This window comes from Narcine bancroftii, chromosome 14 (genome assembly GCF_036971445.1).
Source record: "Narcine bancroftii isolate sNarBan1 chromosome 14, sNarBan1.hap1, whole genome shotgun sequence".
In the NCBI taxonomy this organism is placed as follows: Eukaryota; Metazoa; Chordata; class Chondrichthyes; order Torpediniformes; family Narcinidae; genus Narcine; species Narcine bancroftii.
In genome coordinates this window covers 68,836,666-68,851,885 of record NC_091482.1, presented here as the reverse complement: position 1 = coordinate 68,851,885, position 15,220 = coordinate 68,836,666, and the positions used below count along the sequence as shown (strand labels likewise).

At 47.4% G+C, this 15,220-nt stretch overlaps 2 protein-coding genes across 9 annotated transcripts in view; both read right to left on the bottom strand.

Annotated features, from left to right (window-relative positions):
* LOC138749888 (UDP-glucuronosyltransferase 2C1-like) overlaps window positions 1–15,220 on the bottom strand; it is a 51,272-nt gene that overhangs the window by 18,565 nt on the left and 17,487 nt on the right. Inside the window, exon 1 of one of the 4 annotated variants that reach the window (XM_069911917.1) lies at window positions 139–223. The exons of 2 other annotated variants lie outside the window; for them this stretch is intronic. Coding sequence is in view for 1 of the 2 variants with exons in the window: in XM_069911916.1 (XP_069768017.1) it covers window positions 139–157 (19 nt within the window). In the remaining variant the exon portion in view is untranslated. Of the gene's footprint in view, window positions 1–138; window positions 224–15,220 lie in introns of those variants that run through there. One more of the 4 variants, XM_069911916.1, reaches the window with a different exon arrangement.
* Window positions 5,733–15,220, bottom strand: part of LOC138749887 (UDP-glucuronosyltransferase 2C1-like) — a 30,680-nt gene continuing 21,192 nt past the window's right edge. For 4 of the 5 annotated variants that reach the window (XM_069911914.1, XM_069911909.1, XM_069911912.1 and 1 more), the window contains exon 2: window positions 5,733–8,524. In XM_069911914.1, the coding sequence (XP_069768015.1) occupies window positions 6,888–8,498 (1,611 nt within the window). In that variant the 5' untranslated portion in view covers window positions 8,499–8,524 and the 3' untranslated portion in view covers window positions 5,733–6,887. Of the gene's footprint in view, window positions 8,525–10,725; window positions 10,746–15,220 lie in introns of those variants that run through there. The other variant, XM_069911913.1, reaches the window with a different exon arrangement.

The window sequence follows — 15,220 nt, the reverse complement described above, 5'->3', positions numbered from 1 at the left end:
CCTCATTGTTAAAGTAGGGTAAGGTTTGAGGGGACAGTCTGTCCATTTACTTGCAGGTATTTATTTTCCTACATTTTTGCAATCAAAGTCAGGGTTAAATTCTGCGTTGACTCAGAAGATATGAACAACTGAACTTACCTTTGCCTGATAGAACCATTACATTGGGCTGAATTATACAGAAATGTGCCAAGGTAACACTCCCCGACCAAAGCACTTGTTGGACTTTGACGACATGCACCAAAGTTATTATATGCTGCAGCCAATCAGGTACCTTGTAAATAAAAATCTAACTCCAAATTTAATCATTAATTAACTGTACTGAAAGAGGTACATTATTTTGGTCATTTCACTGTGTATTCCTTTAACTATGAAGGACTCAATTCCTCGCAGCATTGCTAATTTTGGCATTCACCTAACCACCGATCAAAATCTCAGGTGCAACTTCATTGAAATGACATATGTACTGTGTGTTTACTCATTTCTGTCAATCGAGTTCCAAGAAAAAGAAATGGAGCCAGGCTGTTGGTGACATTTGGTTACCACTTGCCATCAAATGTCAAATGTAGCTTTTGGAGGCCAAACAATGGAAATTGGGCATTAGTTTTTCACAGTAGTTCTGCGTTTCTGGGTCCACGTGTCTGCACAACCATGCCAACTCTGCACAGATCCGGGATCTGACCTCGTATTTTTTTAGATGGCTTACTGTGTTACTATCACCGGGGTATGGACCCTGTGATCGGATGATTGAGAGTTTTGGAGACCGGCGAGATGGATAAAGATGAATTTGCAGCAGGATGCATACTTCCTCTGTGCTTCTGAATCCGGCTGGTGTCCACTCTTCACGGGCCTTCAGCAGCAGTAATATTTAAATATAATTGTTCTTGCAATTCAGGGGAAATTGACAGCTTTCTTTTCCAGTGGGTTTAACCATTCCCCTGTGGCGACTCACCACGAGGGAGGTGAACCGGTCCCGCTTGTGAGCCACGTGGCGGGGCAGCCAGCCAAAATGGCACCGTCGGGGGTTTTCCTTCCTTCCAGCTCGGGGCTCAGAAACCCGCATTGGGGGACCACAATGAAGGTGAAGTCAGTGCCCTCCAGCGCGGTTCTCAGCCAGGTCCGGGCTGGGAGTATAAGTGCAGCCCAGCAGCCTGCAATAAACGAGTCTCCTCACTGAGCTCAACCCATCTGGTTGTGTGTGTTACTGAGGAGCAGTGTAGCCACCGCTACAATTGGTGACCCTGACTGGTTCAAACGTCTTTTGAACCCATCATGAGCGAGCCTGGGATCAGTGCTTTAGCCGTAAAACTGCCTGAATTCTGGGTTCAGGAACTGGAGACCTGGTTCGGCCACGTGGAGGCCCAGTTTCACCTCCGCCAGATTTCGTACGACACGACCAAATTCTACCATGTGGTCGCTGCCCTGGACCAGGCTAACGCCAAACACGTGCTGCATCTTGTTCAGCACCCACCCACCAAGGACAAATATGAGTCCATCAAGCGAGTGCTTACCGGGTCCCTCGGACTATCCAGACACCAGCGTGCCACTCGGGTGCTGCACCTCGACACCCTGAGGGACAGGACCCCGATGGAACTGATGGACGAGATGCTCACGCTCATGGGTGAGCACACCAATTGCCCACTTTTCGAGCGTATTTTCCTCGACCATATGCCCGGGGACATCCGGCTGCTGCTGGTCCAGGAGAGCTTCACCGACCCGAGGAAGGTCGCCCAGAAGGCCCAAGAGCTATGGCTCGCACAATTCTTGGAGGGCTCAGTGGTTGAGCAGATCACGAGGCACAGGCACGACCACGCCAAGGCTGCCCCTAGCACTGCGATAGAGTACGGCCCCTGCAGGGGCCCCCAAGAGCATAACCAAGGCCACAGCATCTGCTTCAGGCCTCTGCTTCTACCACCAGTGCTGGGGAGCCAAGGCTCGGAAGTGTCGTCAGCCCTGCTCGTTCCAGGGAAACAACCAGGCTGGTTGCTGTTAATGGCTGTGGCGGCTGGCCAAGGACACAGCCTTCTCTACCTACGGGACTCAGTCAGTGGCTAGCGGTTCCTCAATGACACTGGAGCCCAGATCAGCATCACCCCGGCCACGGTCATCGAATCCAGGAACCGACCTCATGGACCTCCCCTCCATGCGGCCAACACGACGGCAATCCGGATGTATGGAGACAAGACAGTCCACTTCGAGATCGGCCAACGGAATATCACGTGGAGGTTCTCTGTCTCGTCCCTCCCGACTGTCATCTGGGTGCAGACTTCCTCCTCGCACATGGGCTACTGGTGGATGTTCGAGGTAGGCGCCTGGCAGACACCTGAACCTTCCAGGCCATTCACCTTGATGCCTCCTGCTCAGAGCAACTGCAGATCGCTGCCATCAGCACGGAGATGAGTTCCAGCGAATCCTGGACGAGTTCCTGACGCTCCTCAAGCCACAGTTCTCCGCTGCCTCACCGCGCCACAGGATGATCCCGCCTGACAAGCTCCAGATATCAAAGGAGGAGTTTTCGCACCTGTTGGAGCTGGGGATCATTCAGCAGTCCAACTGCCCGTGGGCCTCGCCGCTCCACCTGGTCCCGAAAGCCTCCAGTGGCTGGCATCCCTGCGGAGACTATTGATGGCTCAACGAGGCAACCGTTCCTGACCGTTACCCCATCCCTCACATCTAAGACTTTACGGCCAACCTGCATGACGCAAGGGTCTTCTCCAAGGTTGACCTGGTGCACGGATATCCCCAGATCCCGTGGCTTGTTCGAATTCCTGTGCATGCCGTTTGGGCTCAAGAATGCCACTCAGACCTTCCAGCGCCTTATGGACTCTGTGGGCAGGGACTTGGATTTTGTTTTTATTTATTTGGATGACATCCTCAACGCCAGCAAGGACTGGGCGCAACACAAGGCCCACCTGTGTGCCCTTTTCTCCCGGCTGGCCGAATTCGGCCTTACTATCAACCCGGCCAAGTGCCAGTTTGGAAAAGAGTCCATGCAGTTCCTGGGCCATACCATCACGGCTAAAGGAGCCACGCCCACCGCTGTGAAGGTCGCCACTATCAGTGAGTTCCCACGCCCGGATAGCCTCAAGGGACTGCAGGAGTTCGTGGGTATGGTCAACTTTTACAACCGCTTCATCCTGGGAGCTGCGCGCATCATGCAGCCGCTGTTCGCCCTCATCGCAGCCAAGCACAAGACGCTCACTTGGAACCCAGAAGCCTGCACTGCATTCGAGGCCACTAAGGTCATCCTCGCGAAGGCCACCATGATCGTCCACCCACACACCGACCTGCATATGGCACTCTCTGTCAATGCCCCTGTCACAGCCATCGGTGCCATCCTGGAGCAGCAGGTGAATGGACATTGGAAGCCGCTGGCATTCTTCAGCCACCTGCTCCACCCGCCGCAACGCAAGTATAATGCCTTCGACTGTGAGTTACTGGGCGTGTACCTGGCGGTGCGGTATTTCCGCTATTTTTTGGAGGGGAGGACTTTTACCATTTTTACTGACTACAAACAACTCACCCAGGTGCTTGCGATGGCAAAGGATTCCTGGTCGGCCTGCTAGCAGCGTCACCTCTCCTTCGTGTCGGAGTTTACCACCGACATTCGGCACAAGGCGGGGAAGGACAACGTGGTTGCTGATGCAGTCTCGCGACCGGACATCTGCGTGCTGACACCCGGCCTCGACTTCGACCAGCTCGCCTGGGACCAGGAAGCTGATGAAGAGACGAGGGCCTTCAAGACCGCCATCACGGGCCAGCGGTTCCAAGACCTCCTGACTCCGAGCGGTGAAGACACCATCCTGTGCAATATCTCCTTAGACACCCCGCGGCCAATGGTTCCCCAGCAGTGGCGCAGGCAGGTCTTCTGTCACATCCACGACCTTTCACATTTGAACATGAAGTCCACGGTCCAGATAGTGGCAGAACGGTTCGTATGGCATGGGCTGCGGAAGCAGATCGCGGGCTGGGCCAGAACATGCACCCATTGCCAGATGTCCAAGGTACACAGGCACACCAGGGGGCCCGTACAGGAGTTCGAGCACATCGGGAACGGTTCAGCCACATTCATGTGGACATTGTCGGGCCCTTACCCATTTCCTGGGGCAACCGTTACCTGTTTACGGTGGTGGACCGCTCCATTCACTGGCCCGAGGTGATCCCGATGCCAGATGACTCCACCAACTCCTACTCCCGAGCACTGTTGCATGGTTGGGTCGCCCGGTTCGGCGTCCCGGCTCACCTCACCAGCGATCAGGGTGCCCAGTTCATATCTGCACTCTGGGCACAACTCGCCAACTGGTTGGGGATCCAGCTACACCACCCCATGGCCTACCACCCGCAGGCCAACGTCTGCATTGCCACCTTAAATCGGCGCTCATGGCCCGCCTCACCAGTCCCGACTGGGCAGACGAACTGCCTTGGGTGCCCCTGGGCATCGGGTCCACTCCCAAGGAAGATCTGCAGGCGTCATCAGCTGAGCTGGTCTACGATGTGCTGGTGGCACTACCTGGTGAGTTTGTCAACGCACCTCACTATCCCCACCGGTCACCGCATGAACTACTTCCTCACCTCAGGGCACGCTTGGACTACTTCAAACCCCCACCGCCACCCAGGCGGTTTGCCTGTCTCATGTTCCCGGCAAACTGCTTTCCGCGGAGTACATTTTCGTTTGGCGGGGCCAGACTGCGGCACCTCTGCAGCGACCGTACAAGGGGCCGAACAAGGTTATACAGTGTTCTGGCTCAATGTTCATGCTGGACATGGGAGGCAGGTGGGAGCTGTTTACCATGGACAGGCTGAAGCCAGTGCACCTCGATCCCAACGACCCCATGGTTGTTGCCCAGCCCAAGAATTGAGGCCGCACGGCAAAAAAGGACATTGGCACTGGTTCTGCGGGGGGTGGGGGGGGCTGTGTGGTGGCTCACCACGAGTCAGGCGAACTGCCTATATCCGTATAAACAAATAAACTCTTGCCCCAGTTTCTTACAGCGTGTTCATCATGATCTGTGCATCAGGAATGCATGATTTGATTTAATTTAGACATAGCATAGTAACAGACCATTTTGGCCCATTACCCCGTGCCACACAATTAAACCCAATGAACCTACAACCTCCGGTACATAAGAACATAAGATCTAGGAGCAGGAGTTGGCCATCCGACCAGTCGAACCTGCTCAACATTCAAAAAGATCATGGCTGATCTGATCATTGACTGAGCTCCACCTACCTGTCTTTTCCCCTTATCCCTTAGTTCATTTTTTATGTAAAAATCTATCTAACTGAACCTTAAATATGTTCAGTGAAGTCACCTCAACCGCTTCCCTGGGCAGAGAATTCCACAGATTCACAACTCTCTGGGAAAAAAAGTTTTCCTCATCACCGTCTTAAATCTACTGCCCTGAATCTTGAGGCTCTGACCCCCGAGTTCTGGTCTCACCTACCAGTGAAAATAATTTTTCTTCCTCTATCTTATCTATCCCTTTCATATTTTATGTTTCTATAAGATCTCTTCTCATGCTTCTGAATTCAAGTGAGAATAATCCCAGGCGATTTAGTCCGTTCTCATAGGTCAACCCCTTCATCTCCAGGATCAACCTGGCGAACCTCCTCTGGACTGCATCGAAGGCCAGTCTATCCTTACTCAAGTATGAAGACCAGAACTGCACCCAGTACTCCAGGTGCAGCCTGAACCCCAAAACCCAGCAGCTATAAATATTCACCAAGACAAATGGTTACTTAAACAAAAGTTGATTTTAATTATCTTTAAACATGAAAACAGAATTACACTTTAACTTATCACTATTAACTTACTTTACCTAACTTAACCCCCATCTAATTTTAAGCGCATGTGTGTGTAAGTTCAGAAAAGTTCTTTGATTCACAGTCCAATCTCACTTCTCATTCCTCCAAGTTCACTGGTTGTAGGCTATTCTTAGACTGTGCACAGAATTTAACATGTAGCGCTGCTAAGTTTTGGGGTCCTCTGGGCTCGTAACACTTGCATTTCCTAATGTTGAACTAGATCTAATAGACCTTTTCCCACTCACCTAACCCTATCCTTCTGCAGCCTCTCCACATCCTCTGTAAAATTTGCATTTCCACTCAATTTAGTATCATCTGCAAACCTGAGATGATACACTACACCGTGTCCCCTTGTCCAAAGGAGAGCGTATAACTGAGGCTAAGGTCTTACAGTGGGATTCAGAAAGGCTCAGGGTTTATGCGGGAAATCAGGGTTATATATAGGTAGAAGGGGACGGAGCTGGGAGGCGGAGCCAGGCATCAGCACACCGCACCATGAGGGAATCTCAGTTTACTGCCTCTGCTCAAAGTTTCTAGCCCCACTTCCATGTGAAGTTGTCCTTTTTTGTTGCTTTCTTCCATACTTCTCTCCTTAGGACAACATTGAAATCATTTATAAAATTATGATTTCTGTCCATGGCCCCTCTAAAATATGCTGTTGGCCTCAAGGGGACTTGTTACTCCCATTGAGAATGGCTGCTGCAAAGGAATAAAGCCTGCTGACAAGATGAAGTGTGATGTGTTGGCCCCATTGCCCAGTAGATGTGGTGATACTGCAGAAAAGAAATGTACGGCCAACAGAACTTGTTTAACCTGATATTGAATAACAGTAGGTAAACAACTTTACTTTTCAAATTTGGAATTATTCCATAATTATCTGACAAATATCAAAGCACAAAAATGAATAATTAACTAACCAATCACTCTTCAGTTTCATCTGCTCTCTTTTGCAAGATGCATCATTTCTGAAATGGGCCACTGCATTAGGTGAAGGAAAAACTTCCTTTAATTAATCTGAAAAAACTTTAAACAGCATCTATCGTCACAGGAGGGTCTTGTTACTCAGCCTTTTGTTTTATTTAATGTTACTCAGACTTTTGTTTTTTTTTCAGAACAGCACGACAAAGTTTCTTCAGTGTGACACCCACAAACACTGTTACCAGGAGTAAGATGAACAACAGAAGGATCATCACATCCACACAATGGTAAGCGTACCAGGGGAGTCGGTAGGATTCCGAGCGTAAATGCCCAGCTCCTTTGTGTCGGGCCACGTACTCAATCCAGAAGATGGCTCTTTCCATTGGTGACTCTGGTTGGTCCTGGTGGAGAGCAGAGAGTTTCTTCATGTTATCCCGATAAAATGTGTTGTTGATCACCTCGTTAAGTGCCTGCACGAGATCTGATGAGTGCATGGTTGCAACATTAATCACCTTTGCTGCACCTCGGGATTCGAGTCGAACTAAATTGTCAAACTGGTCAAAAATTAAAGGCATGCCGATTACTGGCACCCCATGGTAGATGGCTTCATAAATGCCATTGGTGCCACCATGAGCAACAAAGGCTCGTGTTTTGGGGTGTCCCAGCAAGTCATTCTGAGGGATCCATTTTACCAGAAGGGTATTATTTCCTAGATGGGGAGGGGCTACTCCATTATATTTCCAAATAACTTTCTGGGGTACCTGAGCAAAAGCTTCTGCTATTTCCATTGTAATCTGCATTGGCAAAGAATTGATAATGGAACCCAATGACATCACAATAAGTCCGTGCTCCCCTGAGCTTTGGACAAATATTTCAAGCTCTGCAGCCAGTGGTTTGGCTGGTTTACACTGGAACCCTCCAATGTAGACAATATTCGGCATGGTTGGTCGTGGGAATTCAAAGATGAAATCCACTCTAATCAGCCACACATCAGCCCTTTGAAGGATTGTTTGGATATCTGTATCTGGTCCTAGATACCGATGGCAAACTTCATTATACATTGGGTATATAAACATTTCGGTAACCACTTGCTGATAAAGGTTAACCATGAGATTTAATGTTCTTTGGAAAAAATTCATTTTGTCTGTGAATTGTGAACCAGGGACTGGAATGAAGGAAGGTGGTGATGGGGCAGAGAGGAAATGAGCTTCTCCATTGAGGTGCCATCGAATATTATACACCAGTGGTACTTTTAAATAATGGGAAAGCATTGGGCCAGTTGCAAAAACAGGATCTGTGAGCACCAAGTCAAAATTGGAATTTTTAAGTTGATTTAACAAAGTTTGGTTTTCAAAAATCGCAACATTAAATTCTTCATACAATATATGAGAATTGAATATAATGTCTGACATCAACTTTTGAAACATAAAATTGCGTACTATTGTCCAACTACTCTCAAGATACTTCAGTGTGTTTTGCACTAATATTTCCATCGCAACATGATGTGAAGATTCTCCAAAATCATGTTGCAATTTAACCAGAATCGATTCATACAGATCTGGTTTTTCTTTGATGTACCAGGTAGTTGCTGTATAAAGCACAGAGATGTCATGCCCTTGAAGTTTCAGTTCTTCGATTATAATTTTCATGTTGATCCAGTGACTCCCGTCAACAGGTACAACCAGTATTTTAGCTCCTTGTGTCCTTGGACATAGCAGGGTAATGATGCTGAGGACATATGCAGTCCATAAGCTGACTTGCCACCTTCTACTATCCATGTTGATGAAAGAAGATCCCACCAGTGCTGTTTAGAATAGATTAGAAATGCTGGTGAGCAATTTAAATTGGCACAGAAAATATATCTTAAATATAGTTGAGCATTTTCTTGTCATCACATTACCAAATTAATCTGTGGACAAGATTAATTCTCTGATATAGTTGAATTTGGAGAACATGGATAAATAAAGAAAGTTTGGAAGCAGCAATATGTCACTCAACCACTGAACTAAATCATGTCTCCAGTTCCTGCTTTCAGCTGATGTTTTAATAGGAGCAACAGCTTCCAAGTTGGATTTAAAAGTGCAGGACAGTCAGCACACAGTGTAATAAGGATATGGTGAAACGGGAGTTTCTACCCTTGCATTCCCAAAAGCAGAGAATTCCGTCAGAATGATCAGAGAACCATGTTTCCTCCCCATGGTGATATGTGATTGCCACCAGTTCATTTGCAGGTGTGTGATGTCCTGTAATGGTCAATCATTCAGGGTGACAAGGGAGACTCTTGAGTCACGCAACCGGCTGGAGAACGGTTGGAGGAGCCGGCAAAGTGCTCCTGTCCCTGATGAATTAAGAGTAATTAGTTAAAGCCGGAAGAGAAGAAAGCAGTAAATATCCACTAAATTGTAAAAACACTTACTTTAAAAAATTGGAAGTGACGAATTAGCATGGATGAAGTCTTTGTCGTGCACAGAAATAAAACACAATGGCAAGGGAAAGAGAACGGATGATTAAGAACGGGATAAAGGGGAAAAGAACAAAATGCAATTGCTGCTGTGTTCAATTATCATAAAATCATTCATTGGCCAATGGACAGACTCCTCAGCAAACCCATTGGGCATCTCCCATCACCATTTCATGCTCTCCACGATTCCCAGCGTCTACCCATTGAGTTCATCCAGCAGTTCTTTGTTGACCCAGTTTTTATTCACTCACTTATACATTAGTCACCATTTAGTGATGCCAATTAATCTAACATGCCTACAGTTTTGGTAGGTGGGGTGGGGTCTGTGGCCGGGAATAGCAGTCAGAGCACTTGGAGTTGACCCATGGAGTCTGGGGGAGCAGGGAGCAGGAATGAGAACATTATTGACTGCTGACCACTTTACCAACTCAAATCTGTGCACAATATGAATTCTCTCGCATAAACAAAATTTGGAAGAAGGAATAGGAACAATAATTATGTTTTAAATAATCATAAAATCATTCTTTGCCTAAAGGAGGGACTCCTCGTGGCACTCAGCGCGTGGGTACCATCACTCCGAACCTGCCCGAAACCATCTTATCTTCTCCACAACTCCCAGTTTATACCTCCTGGCTTATTCCAGCACTTCTTTGCTGACTCAGTTATTTAGTCATTCATAAAGTGCAGGTTGGTGTTGCCAATTAATCTTCTTACACGCCTACATTTTTAGGAACCTGGGCGGGTTACAGCAAACCTATGCAGTTAGAGGTCAGGACTGAGAGAGCAGTGAGGTAACAAGGGCCATCGATGAATTGTACCCAGGTCTCCCAACAGTGCAACAAGCAGGGTCCAGAACCATTGAGATAAAATGGGAGTGGCTCACTAACCGGGAACCGAATCAACCAGATACTGGTGAATAGGCGACATCGGTTTTGTTACCCAGTACTGACCAACGTACAAATAGTGAAAGGTGTATGTAGTTTGGATGAAGTTGAGCCGATGAATTACAGGCCACCGCACATTGGATCTTCATTGGAGATGGGCAAAACATTGGGTCACACACGAGTGTGTTCGTACAGCTCTGGACACAACATGGACTGAAATTGAAGCAGGAAGGAAAACTAAAAGTACAATCGAATGGGCTATTGGGTTCTTTTCAGCTGCCCGAGAATATTTGTCAAGGTGAAGGATGCAGGGAGGCAATACCAACATGTATATTTGACCAGCACCAATTCTGAAAAGAGATTCGTCGGGGTCACCAATATAGCGTGTTGTGAGTGACCGTAGTGAAGAGACTGAGACAACAGGTTGTCGACTGTGGTATCACAACTGCTTTAATTTGAATCTTGAGCTGCAGCCTTTAAACCTTATTCCACTCCACCCCCAACATCCCGACGCTTGCGTCCCGATGACACAAGTGTGTATGCGACCTTCCAGCCTGGACTGAAAAAGACAGTCCCTCAATGCCATCCTTGCCGTGGCTGTCTTGCCGACGGCATGCAACAAGCAAGGCCAGTTTGCCACAATGTGAGCAGTAAACTTACTGGTCGTGGGGCCAAAGTCCCGCAAGTGAATGGGTCCTGTTATCACTGGCACTTTAGTTTAGAATTCAGCCCTGTGCGATGTTTCTGTCAGCAAAGATAAGTTCAGTTGGTTCACAGCCTCTCAGTCAACACAGAATTCAACCCTTGACTTTGATTGCAAATTTCTAAGAAAACAAATTCCTGGAAGTAAATGGACAGACTTTCACCTCAAACTTTACCCTAATGAACCAGATGAGTTTTTCAACAAACCAGAAATTGCATGGCCATTTAATTCAAAACAGATTTGGCCACTGAAGACAGAGGTTAATAGTGTAGTGGTATTATTCTGAATGGACATCAGAGACCAATGGTGTACCATAGTGATCAGAGCATATACCAAGATATCAGATGTGCTGATCAGGCAACATTAATCTTGTTAATAGCAAAGAGGTTTGTCAAATGATCTTGTGGAAATTTGGAGATATGGATGTAAATATGGCAGATGGACTTTAATCCAGACAGATTGCACTATCCAAGAGGTAAGTGTATGTTAAGTATTGATGTTCAGAAGAAACTGCCAAAATGTTTGGCCTGGAAGTCAGCCTGAAGAAAACTGAGGTCCTCCATCAGCCAGCTCCCCACCATGACTACCAGCACCCCCCACATCTCCATCGGGCACAGAAAACTCGAAACGGTCAACCAGTTTACCTATCTCGGCTGTACCATTTCATCGGATGCAAGGATCGACAACGAGATAGACAACAGACTCGCCAAGGCAAATAGCGCCTTTGGAAGACTACACAAAAGAGTCTGGAAAAACAACCAACTGAAAAACCTCACAAAGATAAGCGTATACAGAGCCGTTGTCATACCCACACTCCTGTTCGGCTCCGAATCATGGGTCCTTTACCGGCATCACCTACGGCTCCTAGAACGCTTCCACCAGCGTTGTCTCCGCTCCATCCTCAACATTCATTGGAGCGACTTCATCTCCAACATTGAAGTACTCGAAATGGCAGAGGCCGACAGCATTGAATCCACGCTGCTGAAGATCAAACTGCGCTGGGTAGGTCACGTCTCCAGAATGGAGGATCATCGCCTTCCCAAGATTGTGTTATATGGCGAGCTCTCCACTGGCCATCGTGTCAGAGGTGCACCAAAGAAGAGGTACAAGGACTGCCTAAAGAAAGCTCTTGGTGCCTGCCACATTGACCATTGCCAGTGGGCTGATATCGCCTCAAACTGTGCATCTTGGCGCCTCACAGTTCGGCGGGCAGCAACCTCCTTTGAAGAAGACCGCAGAGCCCACCTCACTGTCAAAAGACAAAGGAAGAAAACTCCAACACCCAACCCCAACCAACCAATTTTCCCTTGCAACCGCTGCAACCGTGTCTGCCTGTCCCGCATCGGACTTGTCAGCCACAAACGATCCTGCAGCTGACGTGGACATTACCCCTCCATAAATCTTCGTCCGCGAAGCCAAGCCAAAGAAACAGAAGAGTCTTGAGGCAAAAGTCCATATCTCCTTGAAAGTTGCAATACAAATGCACTGAGTGATAAAGAAACTGTACAACATGCTTAAAATCATAGAATCGTGCAACACAGAAACAGGCCCTTTGGACAAACTCATCATTTCCTTCTCACCTTGAACATGACCCTGTTTTGGGCTCTCCCACTCTGGAAAACTGATAAAGGGCTCAAGCCCAAAACGTCAGTGTTTATTAAAACCTCCGATGGTAGAGCCAAGGACATAACATGGTGGCAGCGGTGGGATTGACAGAAACCCACACCAGATAAGGAAAAAATCCCTATAAACTAAAATAAACATGAAGAGAAGGAACAAAGGAAAAAAGGCAGCATTACCTGACGACCAGAGCTGGAGAAGAAGATGGCTGCAGCCGCAACAGCAATATTGCACCCAGTCATGAAGCTGACGACATCATAGAGGCTTTTAAAAAGTTCAAGCAGAAGTGCAACCTGGCATTGAAAAGTCTCCTCAAGGGAATCACACCAGAGGAAAAGGTTATTTACATCCTTCTTTGGATGGGGAAGCGAGGACTAGACCTGTTTAATAGCTGGGAGCTGGCTGAAGAGGAAAAAAATTACACAGAAAGGATATTAGAAAAATTTTCTTCTCATCTGGAACCGAAATTCAACCATAGAATAAAGCGAGATGAGTTCCAGGGATTAAAACAAGAGCCTGATGAGTCAGTAGATAATTTCCTCACAAGGCTGAAGAACATGGCAGCAAAATGCAAGTTCAGAGAAATAGAGGAGAGAAGGGTCGACCAACTAATCTGGGGAAGCGCTCATCCTGAAGGGCAGAAAGCTCTCATAGGAAAAGACAGCTTGAAACTAGCAGATGTCGTAGATACAGCTAGAGCCTTCGAGGCCACTAGGAGGCAAATGTAATCCCTCTCCGTGCAGGCCAACATGCAGCACAGAGAGAGAAGGGTCGATGCCCTAAAGCGCACGCAGAGAAAGTCGCAGACATCCAAGAACTGCAGGAACTATGGCAGAATACACTCCTTCAGTGACCGCAAGAAATGCCCCGGGTATGGTTCGAAGTTCAGGAGCTGTGGCAAGGTCAGTCATTGGGAAAAGATGTGTAGGTCTGACATGAAAAGGGAAAGAAAAGAAGAATACAGAAGAAAAGTACACCACGTCAAGGGAAGTGACAGCAGTGACTCCGACTCACTGATGCTTGGCATCGAAACAATGCTTCTTCATGAGATGTCCAAGAAAGGGAAGGGAGAAAAGGATGAATTGCACACCATGATCCAAGTTAAAAGAAAGATCAGAAACAAACCAACAACATTCAACTTGAAAATAAAGTTGGATACTGGATCACAAAGCAACATCCTCCTACTTAGATAACAGCCATTGCTGAAGTGGAACACCCAAAGGACATAAAGGAACTAAGAAGCTTCCTCGGCCTGGTCCAATATATGAGTTCCTTCATCCCACACATGCCAGACCACACAGCCAACCTCAGAGAGTTGCTGAAAGAGGATGTGGAGTTTCAGTGGTCACCATCGCATCAGCGAGATTTCAAAAAGCTAAAGGAAGTGGTCTGCAGAGAAGTAGAACTGAGCTACTATGACAGGAAAAAAACTGTCACATTACGCTTCCACCAGAGGCCTCGGGGCAGCGTTGGTGCAAGAAGGAAAACCTTTGCCTCAAAAACCCTGACAACAGCAGAGACCCGATATGCCAGTATTGAAAGGGAGCTGTTGGCAGTCGTATATGGATGCGAAAAGTTCCACAAATTCCTCTATGTGAGACAGTTTGTGGTAGAGAGTGATCATCGCCCGATGGAACACATCCAGAAAAAGAACCTCAGCATGGCACCAGCCAGACTACAGAAGCTACTCCTCCTGCTCCAATGTTACAACTTTACCTTGAAGTAGAGGCCAGGGAAGGAAATTGTTCTTGCTGATGCTTTTTCACGTCTTCCCCCAAATGAAAAATATGAAATGAAAGACATGAAAATCAAGATACATCACCTCATCAGGGTAACCAGTAACAAACTAAACCTGATTAAAGAAGAAACTACAAAAGGATGAAGAGCAGCTGCTGTTCTCCCAACAGGCGATACAGGGATGGCCAGAAAGGATAAAACAGGTACAGCCTAGAATACGCCAGTATTGGTCTGTCAGGGACGACATATCCCTGGAGAACGGTGTACTGCTGGCAGGGTCTCGGCTGATAATGCCAGAGACAATGAAAAAAGAAATTCTCCAGAAAATACACCAAGGCCACTTGGGAATGGAGAAATGCAAACTTAGAGCAAAGTAAACTGGACAGGCATATACAAGGACACCGAAAACATGGTGGCTACATGTCCGGCATGTCAGAAATACAGAAATACACAACAAAAAGAAGAGATGATACCCGTGGAAATACACGCCAGGCCATGGCACACAGTGGGAGCAGACCTGTTCACAGAAAACCAAGAATGGTATTTGATTGTGTCCTGCTACTACTCCAAATTCCCCTTCATCAGGAAAGTGAATGTCCTGAAAGCATCGACCCTCACTGCTGCAGCATGTGCGCTCTTCACAGAACAGGGGAGACCCGAACAAGTGATGCGTGACAATGGGACCCAATTCACATCGCGTGAATTCAGAGAAATGGCTGCAGAATATGGGTTCACCATCACTACTTGATCACCACATTACCCCAAAGGCCATGGATTCACTGAGAGACATGTACAGACAATCAAGTGCACTCTCACAAAGTGTTGAGAGACAAAGAAAGATCCCTATCTCGCCCTTCTGTCATTGCGAGCCACGCCTTTGAAGGCCAACATGAAATCCCCAGCAGAGCTTCTGAATAGCAGAAAGTACAAGACAACCCCTGCCAAGCAAAATCCATCCACCAGACGACCAAGAGGAAACAAGAAGAAAGCTGACTAACATACAAGAGGGAAGTCGTCAACATTACAATAAACATGCACAAACACGACCAGAACTTTTCAGAGGGCAGCAGGTGCATATTCAAGAGCCAGAGGTTA